The following is a 16480-nucleotide window of genomic DNA, read 5'->3' on the forward strand; positions in this document are numbered from 1 at the left end:
AGCGCCGCTGCTGCCCACTGCTCCCCTCACATTCCAGGGGGTGAGCAAGGGGATGGGTCAAATGCAGAGGACACATTTCACCACACCTAGTGTGTGTGTGACAATCATTGGTACTTTAACTTAACTTTAACTTTACACATACAAACTGTAGCACACAAAAAAGCACGTTTAATTAAAAAAAACTTTATTATGGTCTTACCTTTACTTATAAGTGCGGGAACATTGGTGTTCGTGTTGGAGGAGTTGTGAATGAATGAAATATGAAATCCGTGCTGCAGTCTGCAGGTGTACCTAATGTTGTGTCCCTGCAGTCGTTCACGGCTCCTCCGGCGCGAGCAATGTTGTTTTTGCACTTTTTGGCTTCTTGTTAAGTGACTTTTTTTGGGTGGATTCGGTCTTGCACGTGGAGGGTTTGGGTGTGGGCTTTGGTTGGTGTGGCGCTCCCGTCGGGGGGTGCAGTCTGCGGCGGAGGTGCAATAACCGGCACCAGGAGGCGGGATTACGCGAGCCTCACACAGTGCGTCTTCGCAGCAGTTTTATGATTGCTCAGCACAAGAAATACTTTACACACATACAATTGTTGACAAAATACACTGTACATTATATACCTCAGCTAACTAAACTATGGAAATGTATAATATAATTCATATAGCAATACGGTCTCACTGCACAGCAGGTCAGCAGTTAGCCGAGTCCGCAATCCATGGTGAGGCACAACTGAGTGACGTGCCTCAACTGGCTGCTGATCACCGCACCGTCTCTTCTCAGTATTTGAACGGCAAATGTGAAAATTCAGCGATTTTGAATAAAAATAATCTAAAACTGGTGAAGTTAAACGGAAAATAACTTTATAGTATAATCACTGGATACATATAACAATTTAATTAATTTTTTTTCTTTTTACATTTTTTTTCTTTCCATGATGGCAGGTGAGGCCCCACCTCACCTGCCTCCAGTGACCGCACGTCACTGGTAGCAGGTTATAGTTTGCTTTATGTATAATTTTAGCCGTTTACAAATTCACTATGTCGTTGAATTTCAGTATTTCCGATTGAATAAATAAAGGGTTTGTATGTTTTCTATGTCCAACATTATGTATTATTCTAACTGATCTTTTTTATAAGACGGTAGATGAATGAAAAGCAGTTTTGTAGTTATTTCCCAATACTTCTACACAATAACTCAGATATGGTGTCATTAGTGAGCAGTAGAGAATATAAAGTGATTTTTGGTTTGTTAAATATTTAGCTTTATTCATTATCGACATGTTTCTTTCCACTTTGTTGTATGTTGTTTATATGATATTTCCTGTTCATTTTATCATCAATCATTATACCTAGAAATTTGTTTTTGTTTACTCTTTCAATTTTTATTCCATCAATATGTATTTGTGTTTGACTTTACCTTCTCCTGTTACCAAATAGCATTATTTTAGTATTACTGAGAATCAAAGATAGTCTGTTTTTGTCAAGCCATCTTTTTAATTTATTAATTTATTCTGTTATTATTTGTATTAGTGTTCTCTCCTGAACAAAACGCTATTTATCATCTGCGAATAATACTAACTTTAAGTCTTTTGTAACTTTACAAATGTCATTTAAATATTGAACAATTTTGGTCCCAGTATTGATCCCTGTGGTACGCCACAGGATATATATAGCGTTGTGGATGATTTTTCGTCTAGCTTCACATATTTTTTCCTATTGGTTAAGTAGCTTCTAATCCAGTTTAAGACCAACCCTCTGATACCATACCGTTTTTTTAATTAAAATATTGTGATTCATTGTGTCAAATGCCTTAGTTAGATCCATTAACACTGCTGCACATTTGTTTACCATCTATTGCATTGGTAATTTATTCTGTTACTTCGATTAAAGCCATCAAATAATTGAATAATAATACAAAAGAAGGAACATAAATCCCCAACAATACTTCTGGAGCTTCTGTTAACTAGCTGCAGACGCGGCAATTGAGTAACGAAGGCAGAATAATACATTTATTGACAGTGCAGTGTGAAAGCTGATGTGTTTACTTTGTAATTAAGTAAACTACGTCTCAGAGGAATTTAACCTGCGAAGGCACTTCTTGACGAAACATCCACATTTCGACGTCCGACCCCCAAGCCCTTGGACTCTTGAAACTGCGGCCCTCTTCATTATGTAGTTGAATTGCCCTGGTGTAAGGCTTCGCGATCAGTGGGGGGCCCGTTATGTGTGAAGAAGCACATTGAAATGTAAATTATTGAATGACAAGGCACTTCATATGAAATTGTACCCCAAATGTATTCTTGGCCACCTCATGCTCTCTCACTGAGTAGAATATGAAAACAGATTTCCCCCCCCTTACTTCCAGTGGTGTTGTGGCGGGTGTCATCAATACTTGCTTTGAAAAGCAGAAGGTATTGGGTTTGAATCCCGGTTGTGGTAGATTTTTTTTTAAATTTATGTTCTAATGATATTACAATTGCTTATTACACTAAACTTCAGCATATTAGTAAAAATGTGGACTGTTACAAAATCATGCTGATTGTCAAAGATATTAGATAATGTAACAGGTGATAGTTCTATCTCAATGAAAGCTTTTGTTATTCTGGAAATTAATTGTGCTGCTCAAGGTGATATTATTTAAATGGTGCTGATTTCACAAATGATTTCAGCCTTTCAAAGTTTCTCTTGGACCACCAATTTTTGACATTTTTGTGCCAACTTTTTTGCAATGTGTTGCTGCCATTAAATTCTAAGTTAATGATTATTTGCAAAAAAAAATAAGTTTCTCAGTTCGAGCATTAAATATCTTGTCTTTGCAGTGTATTCAATGAATATAAGTTGAAAAGGATTTGCAAATCATTGTATTCTGTTTTTATTTACCATTTACACAACGTGCCAACTTCACTGGTTTTGTAGATTTAGTTCGGTTCAGCAGCATCGCGGCCGCATCCATTCAAAAGCCCAATGAGATAATTGGTCATTTAGCATTTCTCTGAATACCGTTGTCGTACCAGATTATATTTATTTCTAAATTGACCTTACTATTTAAGTTCATATTCTAGCCGGATCTTTTCCCCAAACAATTGTTGTTTTTTTCGCCCTTGGACGTATCAACCTATTTTTTTTTTGGACATCTGAAATGTAAACACATGACTATTGAACATATTGAACTGAATTATTGTTGTCGACGTAGTCTTTTTGTTTATCAGAGATTATTTAACTTGAGGGTTCCTGGTTCGAATTCAGCTTCCGCCATCCTTGTCACGGCCGTTGTGTCCTTGGGCAAAACACTTCACCCACCTTGCCCTATGTGCCACTCACACTGGTGTTTGGGGCGCTGCTCTTGTGGCGACCCACCAGTCTTGTTGATACAAATATAAAATACAAATCTTTGCATAACTTTTGAAATATTATGAATAATATTTCTTAATTTCTAATTATTAACATATTTGAAGTGCATTTTTGTTGGTTGTGTCTTTTTTGCACATACTGAGGCTCCCACTGGCAGATCTACTTCTGGTCGCCAAGAGTAATGTACAGTAAGCTCTTGTTTATCGCTGTTAATTGGTCCACGGTAAATGAATTTCCAGTCATTATTAATTATCAATTTAATATTTTTATAGCTAAAGAATTAAAAAAAACTGTCAACTTTTTGTTAAATGTTTTTAACATTAAGAAGGCCCTCTAGACATGCAATACCAACCACATATTTACCTTTACAAGCTGCAAACTTCAAAGTGTGATGTGGCCGGAAGACTACAGGCATCAGTCAGCCTTACCCCAAATAGCGAGGTAAGCGAGTAATATTAAAGACAACAAAATCTTATAATACTCACTGGCTACGAGATGCAAAATTATTATTGCTTTAACCCATAAGAACTATAACCATGTACGGTAAAATTATGGTTGATATACTAACACATACATATTAGTCATGTTTTAATAAAATACTATAAATGATGAGAAATATGTGTGATGTATTGCAGATTGTTCATAATACAAACCCTGTTTCCATATGAGTTGGGAAATTGTGTTAGATGTAAATATAAACGGAATACAATGATTTGCAAATCCTTTTCAACCCATATTCAATTGAACTACAAAGACAAGATATTTGATGTTCAAACTCATAAACTATTTTTTTTTTGCAAATAATTAACTTAGAATTCCATGGCTGCAACACGTGCCAAAGTAGTTGGGAAAGGGCATGTTCACCACTGTGTTACATCACCTTTTCTTTTAACACCACTCAGTAAACGTTTGGGAACTGAGGAGACACATTTTTTAAGCTTCTCAGGTGGAATTATTTCCCATTCTTGCTTGATGTACAGCTTAATTTGTTCAACAGTCCGGGGGTCTACGTTGTGGTATTTTAGGCTTCATAATTTTTCGATGGGAGACAGGTCTGGACTGCAGGCAGGCCAGGAAAGTACCCGCGGTCTTTTACTATGAAGCCACGTTGATGTAACACGTGGCTTGGCATTGTCTTGTTGAAATAAGCAGGGGCGTCCATGGTAACATTGCTTGGACGGCAACATATGTTGCTCCAAAACCTGTATATACCTTTCAGCATTAATGGCGCCTTCGCAGATGTGTAAGTTACCCATGTCTTGGGCACTAATACACCTACATACCATCACAGATGCTGGCTTTTCAACTTTGCGCCTATAACAATCCGGATGGTTCTTTTCCTCTTTGGTCCGGAGGACACGACGTCCACAGTTTCTAAAAAAGATTTGAAATGTGGACTCGTCAGACCACAGAACACTTTTCCACTTTGTATCAGTCCATCTTAGATGAGCTCAGGCCCAGCGAAGCCGACGGCATTTCTGGGTGTTGTTGATAAACGGTTTCCGCCTTGCATAGGAGAGTTTTAACTTGCACTTACAAATGTAGCGACCAACTGTAGTTACTGACAATGGGTTTCTGAAGTGTTCCTGAGCCCATGTGGTGATATCCTTTACACACTGATGTCGCTTGTTGATACAGTACAACCTGAGGGATCGAAGGTCACGGGCTTAGCTGCTTACGTGCAGTGATTTCTCCAGATTCTCTGAACCCTTTGATGATATTACGGACCGTAGAAGGTGAAATCCCTAAATTCCTTGCAATAGCTGGTTGAGAAAGGTTTTTCTTAAACTGTTCAACAATTTGCTCATGCATTTGTTGACAAAGAGGTGACCCTCACCCCATCCTTGTTTGTGAACGACTGAGCATTTCATGGAATCTACTTTTATACCCAAACATGGCACCCACCTGTTCCCAATTTGCCTGTTCACCTGTGGGATGTTCCAAATAAGTGTTTGATGAGCATTCCTCAACTTTAACAGTATTTCTTGCCACCTTTCCCAACTTATTTGTCACGTGTTGCTTGCATCAAATTCCAAAGTTAATGATTATTTGCAAAAAAAAAAATGTTTATCAGTTTGAACATCAAATATGTTGTCTTTGTAGCATATTCAACTGAATATGGGTTGAAAATGATTTGCAAATCATTGTATTCCGTTTATATTTACATCTAACACAATTTCCCAACTCATATGGAAACTTATTTGATAGTGTTTAGTGTAGCAGAAATGTACTTTTAATTGAAAAAGAGAACATTAAAACATTGAAAATCATTGAAACATTAACACTTATTGTGTGTCTTTTTAGCATTTATTAGCGTTAGCATGTATTAGCAATGAGTGATATTTTCCTAGATTGTTTTTAATGGATTACTTTCAAGAAATGAAAATTCAAAAAACTGTTGAAATGTTATATTTGACACCATGTTAAAGCATTACAATTGTTAAATGGATTTTACTCATAAAAATAATGAGTTACTTTACCTGACACCCCGCTAATTCGATAAATATCCTGGCCCAGTCACATGACAACCATTCCCAAGTGTTTCTTGTACGTCACTCAGGAACTTGATGAGTTGAAACTTTACACTTGTTTTTATGAGTCACTGATGATAGTCAATATTGGTTTTGTACCTACAGCTTGCCAGTTTCATATAATTAATTGTTACTTCACCTTGGACTAGATCAGGGATGTCGAACTCATTTTAGATCAGGGGCCGCGTGGAGAAAAATCTACTCACAAATGGGCCGTACTGGTAAAATAACGATAACTTAAAAATAAAGACAACTTCAGATTGTTTTTCTTTGTTTAAAGATAGAACAAGCACATTCTGAAAATGTACAAATCATAATAATGTTGTTGGGTTTTTTTTACACTTACATGTTGTGGTTAATAGTATTCTATCTTTGTTTGTCGTTATTTATACTTTCTGAATAACTTATGTGATAATGTTCATCAGTCAACTCATTGGTGCTAATTTTCAATCCATTAAGATAAAAAAATAATATCAAACTCAAATTACAGGATGTTATTTATGTAGTGTGCTCATTTTATTCGACTGGTGCACTAACATCATGTGGTTTTTTGGTTGTTTTTTTTTTGCATATATAGCATAATCTACAAAGATACAAATAATTGCTATTGTGACATCCAGTGGACACATTTAGAACAGCAGTTTCTTTCATTCTAAAATTTCGGCTCATTTTTATACTTAGCAAACTCATCCCGCTGGCCGGATAAAACCGGATCAGGCCCGCGGGCCGTACGTTTGACACCCCTGGACTAGATTAAAAGTATCTATCAAAAATAATCCGGATTCGAACTGAAAATCCTTTTTTTTTTAACACCGGCGCTGTGTTTTAAAACATTTAAAATGAAGTGGATGAGCCTGCGGGGGGGCGGAGCTTGTTGCAGTAGAGCCCTCATTGTGAGAGGATGCAGAGGAGAGAGGGAGGAGGAAGGCTGGAGCGAGCTAACAAAGACTGGGAGGCCAGGAAGGAGAGACAAAGAGGAGGTGGCAACAACTCGCTTTCTTCATGTGGGGGAGGAGAGGGGGAGGATTAACCGGCTGATCTGCAACACACACATTTCTATATAGACACACCAAACACACACGCGGCTGAGCATCAGCAGGATCAACATCATCACCAGCGGTGGCGAGCCAGAGACAAAGAGTGAGACGGGGTGGGGAGTGGGGGGGGGAGAGTGAACGGGGACCATTTCACCATCTGAGGACAGACAGACGGAAGGACTGGCGAGAGGATTGACGGACGGATGTGAAGAGAGACAGGCGACCTGAAGAAGGACAGAGGGGAGGAGGGACGGACACACGGCCTTCACCACGTCCAGTTGTGTTCGAGCGCAATGGCCGACCACATGTTTGTGTGTGTGTGCTGAGTGTGTGTCTGTGGTGGGTGTGTTCTTCATGCGAGTGTGAAGTGTGTGAGTGTGTGTGTGTGTGTATGATGGGGAACACGGAGAGCATGGAGAGCCAGCTGGCTGTGATCCGGTCCAGAGCTGCACCAGTCCGACTCCCAATGCCTGATGCCGCCGAGCTGGAGGAGAGGTTTTCCATTGCCCTGGTAACCACTCAAACACTCACGCAGATGCACACACTGAGAAAGAACACACTACACAACTGCATGTACACGAGCTACCTAACCAGACAGGTAGATCCCGTACTGACGGCTTTAGATGCCTGTAGGATAATCGGATCCGGACGGGAGTTTTATCAAAAATAAACGTGTATTTTTTTGAAAATGATATTTCAGAATTCCATGAACCTTCCTCCAGACAAGGTGCGTCTGTTGCGTTCCTATGACAACGAGAAGAAGTGGGAGCTGATCTGTGATCAGGTAGGAGATTTGATTGACGCTTGTCTTTCCTTACTAAGCAGCATCTTCACCTTTTAAACCCTACAGTACTGGGGGCAGCATGTGTTGCTATGGTAACGCTTGTATCAATATACCCATGCTCTGTAACTGGAAGAACGTCAGCCAAAAGCAATTTTATAAGAAGAGAAGACAATGTAAATGTGTGTAAAACAAGCAAGCAGTCAGAGAGCAACATTTGCCATGAATAATTTTGTAAGGCAAAACATGAATGAAACAGACTTAGCAGTGTTTGAAAGCTAACACCCTTAAAGTATCATTCCTCTACGGCTAAAACCTTTATTCTGATCCAGTAGTAAAGATACTGTAACACTACACTAACCAAGTATTTACTTTCACAACATCATCCATGACACAAAGTTTAATTTGTTTGATCTTTTTAATAGCAAGTCTCTTAAACCCAGGATTTAAGGGGTCGAATAAACATACAAACTATTTCAGATTCGGTAAATGACATAATGTTTGATGTTTGTAACGTAGGAGAGATTCCAAGTGAAAAACCCTCCGCACACGTATATCCAGAAGTTGCGAGGATTTCTCGACCCAGCGGTCACACGCAAGGTAAGCCTGGGAAAAAAAGATGGACGCTGTGTTTGTGTGTTGTCAAACAGAAAACAAAACCCTCAGCTCCTTTGTGAAAAGACTCTTGTATGTTTATCATCCACATGCGTCACTTTCACATACATGGTACCTGGAAACCAACAAAAACGTCCTCTGGGAAAACAAATTGGAATTTCAGAACAACAACTGTGGAGTACCTTAAGTCTCAATAGTAGAACCAGCTGGTTTTCCAGAAACACGTTTAACACGATCCTCTCGATACTGCTTGAATAAGTGTCACATATTTTTCATGAGCACCAAGCTCAAGCCAGAACATTTGGTGCCATATGTGGCCACAACTGAAACATTTTTATGTTTACATTGAAAAAAGTAGGAAGGCCTGAAGTCTTGAAAGAAGCCTCATGCGACTAGATGACTTGATCAAGAGCTTCTGCTTTTTCATGGTCTTGTCACAGACAATCAGTCAATGTATTTGCTTGGCGTCTCAAAGATGTTTTTAGATAGCTCTAAAAACCTTGGCATGTGGAGTTTTTGGGAGTGTTCACAAAAGTTACTCTCATTATATTTTTTTCACCAATGTTTCACCACATATTCCACACATCCACTCTCCCAATACTGCTTTAAACCCACTTTCTTTGTTTTTGACTTAGAACATTTGCCATTATTTACACTACTATAAATAAATAAAAAGTGAATTCAAAAGAGTGTAGCACCTTCCAAGTGTTGAAGGAAGACAGCTGTTACCATGTTTTTACTTTAACATCAATAAACCTAGGTTTTTATAATCCAGGTTTTTTTATAAAATCCAACACTTAATCCTGACTACATCTGTGTCTGCAGAAATTCAGGAGAAGGGTCCAAGAGTCAACGCAGACACTCCGAGAACTTGAGATTTCTCTTCGCACAAACCACATCGGGTACGATTTGATTTTGCTTGTCACTGTGACCTATGTGTGTGTCTGACCTGATCTCTTGTGTGCAGTTGGGTGAGAGAGTTTCTAAATGAGGAGAATCGAGGTCTGGACGTTCTGGTGGAGTATTTGTCCTTTGCACAGTATGCTGTCACGTGAGTCCACAAAATGTTTCATTGGTCTTAGGCAATCATCTTGAGAAGTCTTGACAAGCTAGAGTTTATCCAAGACCAAACTTTCTCACAGTGTGAATCTTAAACTCATTTGATGTCAGACCATTATAACTGCTTTTGTTCTGTTACTGTTTCTGAACAGTTCAACTGCATCCCTGACACTGGGCCACCCTGCACTAGTCAATAAGAAAAAGTAAAGCAACATCTTATTTGTCGAGTCGGCTAAGACCAACATTTACTCTGCAGGTTTGATGGCGAGCAGTCAGAGTCTGGAGGAGATGCAGCTTCTATTGACTCTCCATGGAGTCGGTCCATAGAAGATCTCCATGGTGACTGCAGTCTCCCTTCCCCGTCCTCCTCTGTACCCAGAACAGCACGACACTCCATCAGGTAATAAAGAGAAAAGGAGAAGGACTCTTGGGAGGTTGTAAAGTCCCTGATAATGTTACATTTTGTTAGTAGTTCCACGTTGGTGACTCGCTCCAACACGCTGCCCAGTAGTCGCACTCTGAAAAATTCCAGACTGGTGTGTAAGAAAGATGACGTCCACGTGTGCATCATGTGTCTTCGAGCTATCATGAACTACCAGGTGAGGCTTTCTCTGTTTCTCCTGTATGTAGAATTTGTGGAAATGGATGGAATCTAGAGATGTAAAAAGACATCCATCATAGGAACTAACCAACTCTTAATGTCTCTTAAGACTAATGCACGGATTGTTTCTTCTCAGTACGGTTTCAACATGGTCATGTCTCATCCACACGCTGTAAACGAAATTGCTCTGAGCCTCAACAACAGGAATGCAAGGTTACTAGAACACACATACTATAAGTATTATGTAACTTTTAAAACAAGCCATAAAAACCACATAAAACCAGACAATTGCAAACTGAACTTCTCTACTTGTCCTTTCCCTGTAGGACAAAGGCTCTCGTGTTGGAATTGTTAGCGGCGGTGTGTTTGGTCAGAGGAGGACATGAGATTATCTTGTCTGCCTTTGACAACTTCAAAACGGTAAACTCTCAAAGTCAATATGGCCAAGGGTCACTCGATCTACTTGGTTGCCTCACTAGCTAATGTGATGGACAGACCGGTTGATTGGTTTATCTTTTGCAGGTGTGCTCAGAGTCGATGCGTTTTGAGAAACTCATGGAACACTTCAAAAATGAAGATGACAACATTGATTTCTTGGTAAACTCTATAAACTGTGGTCTTACTATGAAAACAACAAACAAAAAATCTGTTCATCTAGAATTTGAATAGGACTCATTTGTTTTGTCTTTATTGTTAATTCTTAGGTGGCCTGCATGCAGTTTATTAACATTGTGGTCCACTCAGTGGAAGACATGAACTTCAGAGTTCATCTGCAGTACGACTTTACCAAACTAAACCTGGATGAACACCTAGAGGTAACAAGAGGGTCCTCAGTCTTTCTGGATGTGTAACAACAGGACAGGACGCCAAACAAAGAACATTATTAACTTGTCTCGCCTCCATCTACCAGAGGGTGAAGCACACAGAGAGTGACAGACTGCAGGTGCAGATTCAGGCATATCTGGACAATGTGTTTGATGTCGGGACCCTGCTTGAAGATGCAGAGACCAAAACCGCTGCATTGGAAAGAGTGGAAGAATTGGAGGAGAACCTGAGCACAGTGAGACAAGCTGCCAAGTAGAGATGCGCGGTTTGCGGACACAACCGCGGAGTCCGCGGATTATCCGCGGTTCGGGCGGTTGAAATAAAAAAAAAATTAGATTTTATCCGCGGGTCGGGTCGGGCGGTTGAAATAAAAAAAAAAAAGATTTTAAATAGATTCAGGCGGGTGGCAGTTAAACCAATTCGGAAATATATATACATAGTTGAATGTTGTTATCCACATACGAAAAACGAGCAGGCACCTGCAGCATATGCCACAACAGAAGAAGAAAAAAAAAAAGAGATGGACACTTTTACGGAGCGGAGAAGGGACGCCTCGCCGGGGTCCGGGACCGAGGCCCCTTCCCCCGAGAGGGCCCCACCGGGAGCCGTAGCTGAGGTGATCCGCGAGAAGGGCCCGACGCAAGTCCAGGGTCACCACCGCGCCCACCGCACGACACCCCGCCTCGTCCGCCTTCGCCGCGGCCGGCGTCACGCGCAGCAGGTAAGCAGCTTACCTGCCCGCCACCCCCGTGGCCGGGGGCTCGTAACAGGGGTCACTCCGCGCGCTCCGCCCGTGCAGCTTACCTGCCCGCCACCCCCGTTGCCGGGGGCGCGTAACAGGGGTCACTCCGCGCGCAGTGCGCTCACGAAAGGGGTGGGGCAAGCTAACTGGCGCTGCGGGATGAACCGAACGCCGGGTTAAGGCGCCCGATGCCGACGCTCATCAGACCCCAGAAAAGGTGTTGGTTGATATAGACAGCAGGACGGTGGCCATGGAAGTCGGAACCCACTAAGGAGTGTGTAACAACCCACCTGCCGAATCAACTAGCCCTGAAAATGGATGGCGCTGGAGCGTCGGGCCCATACCCGGCCGTCGCCGGCAGCGAGAGCTGCTAGGGCTAGGCCGCGACGAGTAGGATGGGCGCCGCGGTGCGCGCTGAAGCCTCGGGCGCGAGCCCGGGTGCGAGTGACATCGCACCTCCACGCGCTTGGAGGTGCGCTCAGCGCGGCTCCCAGATGATTGCTGCATTGGATCAGTTGCCTTTCTTTAACAGGCAAAAGCTTTATAACCTCACTAATGCCTTGCATCGTCTATATTAGATATATAACAACGGGCGGGTGCGGGCGGGTGCGGTGTTGATTAAATGTTAATTCGGGTGGATGCGGATGGTTGACGACTTTTGTCATGCGGTTGCGGATGAAATAATTGCCTATCCGCGCATCTCTACTGCCAAGACAGAAATAAAGAGACAGCCAATGCTGACTCGCTAACATCTTTCTCTATTCAGATGTCGGAACGTCTGCTCGATGTGGAAAACGAAGCAATGCTGAAGATCGTCGAACTTGAGAAGCAGCTGATGCAAACCAACAAGGAGCTGGACCAGCTTAGAGTCAGTACTGTTACCGTACTAAGAACAAAGCCAACTCTTCAAAACACTTCACAGTGGACACAGATGATGAAATTGCAGGGCTGCTCATTGGATTACTGGAATTTTGGATGATGGTTAATTAAATTTGACAATTGCTCTGTTGCACAGGATGTATATGCCAACACCAACACACAGGTACACACACTGCGGCGGATTGTTCGGGAGAAAGACCAGACTATCCGTCGTCAGAGTCGTCTAGAGCGTCAGGCCCAGGAGGCGCAACAAGCAGGAGGCCCTGGAGCTCCTCAACCCCAAAGAGGGGAAGGTGATGGGGGTGTGGTCAATTGTGCCTCACCCTCACCTCCCCCCTGCTCCAATCTCTCCCCCAGGTAAAGTAGTAATTGTTTTATTTTCAGTGGGACCTTTACCATTATGGTAATGTTCTAATAGACACAGTTATTTATCTATTCAGTTTGTAAATATGCCAACAAACGGGCCAACAAAAACAAGCTTTGGGCTGAAAATGGCCCCCAGTTTAGACTTTGGACACCACAAATAACTATTTCTACTTTCTATCCAGCCCAGAAACGGTCGCCTATCATGCAATGGGATCAGGAATGGGGGGAGCTCTAGATATGCCATCCTTACCCGTGCCTCCTCCACCGCCACCCATGCCAGGTTCGGGTGAGTGAACTACACCAATCCCAATGCAAATATTTATTAATTATTGTTGTGGAATACTTCCTGTACAACCCTGAACAATAAAGGAGTATCTTTTTCTTGACAGTGTCCAACGGGTTGTACCCGGCACCGCCACCCCCTGCTCCCCCTCCTCCCCCACCTCCTCCGCCCCCTCCATGTCGGACTAGCGAGCTCTCGTCCACTCTCCCTATGCCTCCTCCTCCTCCCCCAGTGGCCCCCCCACTTCCAGGGTCAGGAGGGTCACCCACGGTCATCTTCAACTCTGGGCTGGCAGGTGAGCGCAGACAAACACATTCATGTGTTGAAATTTCCTTCAACAAATTTACTTTGGTGTAAATTTGCTTCCGGTTTAGGCAAGACTAGGGCGCTTTTAAGAAAAAAAAAATTTGGGACGTTTATCCATCAGGAAGTCACTAACACATGTTCTTTTTTGTTCTGCTGTCAGAGGGACCACTCAAGTTATTCTGTAGGTTTACTTGACTGTCCACCTGTCAAACAACTATCCATCTTCTCCCCATCTTCCATCCATGATTTTACAATCTATCATCTACCTGTCAATCAATTCTGCCAGTCATTCATCCATCATCCAATTATCTGCCAGCGTCATAAACCACCAACTATGTTTGAAAAATTAATATCACTGTCAAATGATGGTCTGTTTGCTTAATACTCACAGCGGTGAAGATAAAGAAACCAATCCAGACCAAGTTTCGGATGCCAGTCTTGAATTGGGTTGCTCTGAAACCGAGTCAGATCAACGGCACGGTCTTTAACGACATTGACGATGAAGCCATCCTGCAGGTAACACCTGTTTGGTTTAATCGGGTTGAACAGAAACCGGAAGGTGGCGTTTCACACAGCGGTTACTAAGCCACAGTCACTGCTGTAGTGTCCTAGGGGAAGACACTTATGCCGGGTGCATAAAGGTTAATGAATGTTTGTCAGTCTAGCCCAGTACAAAACGTGTCTACAGATGTAGTTTACCACCATCACTTCGGGGATGTGGACTGAATGAATAATGGTTTTCATTGTAAAGTCTAGAAAGGCCAAAAATCCAATCCATTCTAATTATGATATATTTCAATCTTGTTGGAGCATGTTCTTACTCACTTTGTTTGTGTCCAGGATTTGGATGTGGAAGTCTTTGAGGAGCTCTTTAAAACAAAGGCTCAGGGTCCAGCCATGGATTTAACGCTATCCAGACAGAAACTTCCTCAGAAGGCTGTGTCTAGAGTTTCTCTGCTGGAGGCCAACCGAGCCAAGAACTTGGCCATCACACTGAGAAAGGCTGGCCAGGGCCCAGAGGTCATCTGCCGTGCCATCCACACGTAAGACTGACATGAGAACCAAGTCTGTGTCAGATAATGTCGCTAATTTGAACTCTGCTCATCTAGGTTTGATCTGCGGACCGTTCGAGTTGACTTTGTGGAGTGCCTGATGCGTTTCCTGCCGACAGAAGCCGAGGTGAAGCTTCTTCGTCAGTACGAGCGAGACCGAAAACCTTTGGAGGCACTGAGTGACGAAGACATCTTCATGATCCAGTTCAGCCGCATTGAAAGACTCAACCAGCGCATGTCCATTATGACCTTCATGGGCAACTACTGTGACAATGTGCAACTGCTAACACCGGTAGATGGAAACATTCACACTAAATGATAAATCTGTAAAGAGAGTAGGTCTTGTCAAACAATGATGCATCTTCTTATAGCAACTCCATGCCATGATTGCTGCATCCGTTTCCATTAAATCATCTCAGAAACTGAAGAAGATACTTGAGGTCAGTTTGTTTCCATTATGATTGGATCACTGGTGTTGTTCTTCCTAACATCTTCTTGCTGTTTGTTGTTGCAGATCATCTTAGCGCTTGGGAATTACATGAACAGCAGTAAGAGAGGTGCTGTGTATGGATTCAAACTACAGAGCTTAGACCTGGTAACTCACACACACACACACACACTCACATTTTATCTCTACCATAACAATATTGACTGTGTGGAGTTTACCCGGTAATTGTGCGTTTATATGTTCTCCCTGCGCTTAGATCATTTTATTCTGTGTCCATACAGTGGGGAAATTAAGTATTTGATTCCTTGTTTATTTAGTAAGTGTACCCTTACAAAGATAAGAACAGTACATCATTTAATAGTACAAACCCTGTTTCCATATGAGTTGGGAAATTGTGTTAGATGTAAATATAAACGGAATACAATGATTTGCAAATCCTTTTCAACCCATATTCAATTGAATGCACTACAAAGACAAGATTTTTGATGTTCAAACTCATAATTTTTTTTTTTTTTTTTGCAAATAATAATTAACTTAGAATTTCATGGCTGCAACATGTGACAAAGTAGTTGGGAAAGGGCATGTTCACCACTGTGTTACCGGTACATGGCCTTTCCTTTTAACAACACTCAGTAAACGTTTGGGAACTGAGGAGACACATTTTTTAAGCTTCTCAGCCCTGCGATGAGGTGGCGACTTGTCCAGGGTGTACCCCGCCTTCCGCCCGATTGTAGCTGAGATAGGCTCCAGCGCCCCCCGCGACCCCAAAAGGGAATAAGCGGTAGAAAATGGATGGATGGAAGGTGGAATTCTTTCCCATTCTTGCTTGATGTACAGCTTAAGTCCGGGGTCTCTGTTGTGGTATTTTAGGCTTCATAATGCGCCACACATTTTCAATGGGAGACAGGTCTGGACTACAGGCAGGCCAGTCTAGTACCCGCACTCTTTTACGATGAAGCCATGTTGAAGTAACACGTGGCTTGGCATTGTCTTGCTGAAATAAGCAAGGGTTTCCATGGTAACGTTGCTTGGATGGCAACATACGTTGCTCCAAAACCTGTATGTACCTTTCAGCTTTAATGGCGCCTTCACAGATGTGTAAGTTACCCATGTCTTGGGCACTAATACACCCCCATACCATCACAGACGCTGGCTTTTCAACTTTGCGCCTATAACAATCTGGATGGTTCTTTTCCTCTTTGGTCCGGAGGACACGACATCCACAGTTTCCAAAAACAATTTGAAATGTGGACTCGTCAGACCACAGAACACTTTTCCACTTTGTATCAGTCCATCTTAGATGATCTCAGGCCCAGCGAAGCCCACAGCGTTTCTGGGTGTTGTTGATAAACGGTTTTCGCCTTGCATAGGAGAGTTTTAACTTGCACTTACAGATGTAGCGACCAACTGTAGTTACTGACAGTGGGTTTCTGAAGTGTTCCTGAGCCCATGTGGTGATATCCTTTACACACTGATGTCGCTTGTTGATGCAGTACAGCCTGAGGGATCGAAGGTCATGGGCTTAGCTGCTTACGTGCAGTGATTTCTCCAGATTCTCTGAACCCTTTGATGATATTACGGACCGTAGATGGTGAAATCTCTAAATTCCTTGCAATA

General features: G+C 42.2%; 1 protein-coding gene across 3 annotated transcripts in view; it reads left to right on the forward strand.

Moving 5' to 3' along the window:
• Positions 1-6782: 6782 nt before the first annotated feature.
• fmnl2b (formin-like 2b) overlaps positions 6783-16480 on the forward strand; it is a 44336-nt gene continuing 34638 nt past the window's right edge. Inside the window, exons 1-22 of one of the 3 annotated variants that reach the window (XM_061978660.1) lie at positions 6783-7417; positions 7607-7690; positions 8207-8287; positions 9128-9204; positions 9270-9353; positions 9618-9761; positions 9831-9960; positions 10099-10175; positions 10289-10382; positions 10485-10559; positions 10667-10777; positions 10873-11022; positions 12296-12397; positions 12545-12765; positions 12957-13060; positions 13164-13352; positions 13524-13544; positions 13755-13879; positions 14204-14406; positions 14473-14707; positions 14787-14855; positions 14930-15010. In XM_061978660.1, coding sequence (XP_061834644.1) covers positions 7298-7417; positions 7607-7690; positions 8207-8287; positions 9128-9204; positions 9270-9353; positions 9618-9761; positions 9831-9960; positions 10099-10175; positions 10289-10382; positions 10485-10559; positions 10667-10777; positions 10873-11022; positions 12296-12397; positions 12545-12765; positions 12957-13060; positions 13164-13352; positions 13524-13544; positions 13755-13879; positions 14204-14406; positions 14473-14707; positions 14787-14855; positions 14930-15010 — 2577 coding nt within the window. In that variant the 5' untranslated portion in view covers positions 6783-7297. The remainder of the gene's footprint in view (positions 7418-7606; positions 7691-8206; positions 8288-9127; positions 9205-9269; positions 9354-9617; positions 9762-9830; positions 9961-10098; positions 10176-10288; positions 10383-10484; positions 10560-10666; positions 10778-10872; positions 11023-12295; positions 12398-12544; positions 12766-12956; positions 13061-13163; positions 13353-13523; positions 13545-13754; positions 13880-14203; positions 14407-14472; positions 14708-14786; positions 14856-14929; positions 15011-16480) is intronic. The other 2 variants (XM_061978661.1, XM_061978662.1) reach the window with 2 other exon arrangements.

The sequence above is a fragment of the Nerophis lumbriciformis genome, linkage group LG01, assembly GCF_033978685.3.
Source record: "Nerophis lumbriciformis linkage group LG01, RoL_Nlum_v2.1, whole genome shotgun sequence".
Classification (NCBI taxonomy): Eukaryota; Metazoa; Chordata; class Actinopteri; order Syngnathiformes; family Syngnathidae; genus Nerophis; species Nerophis lumbriciformis.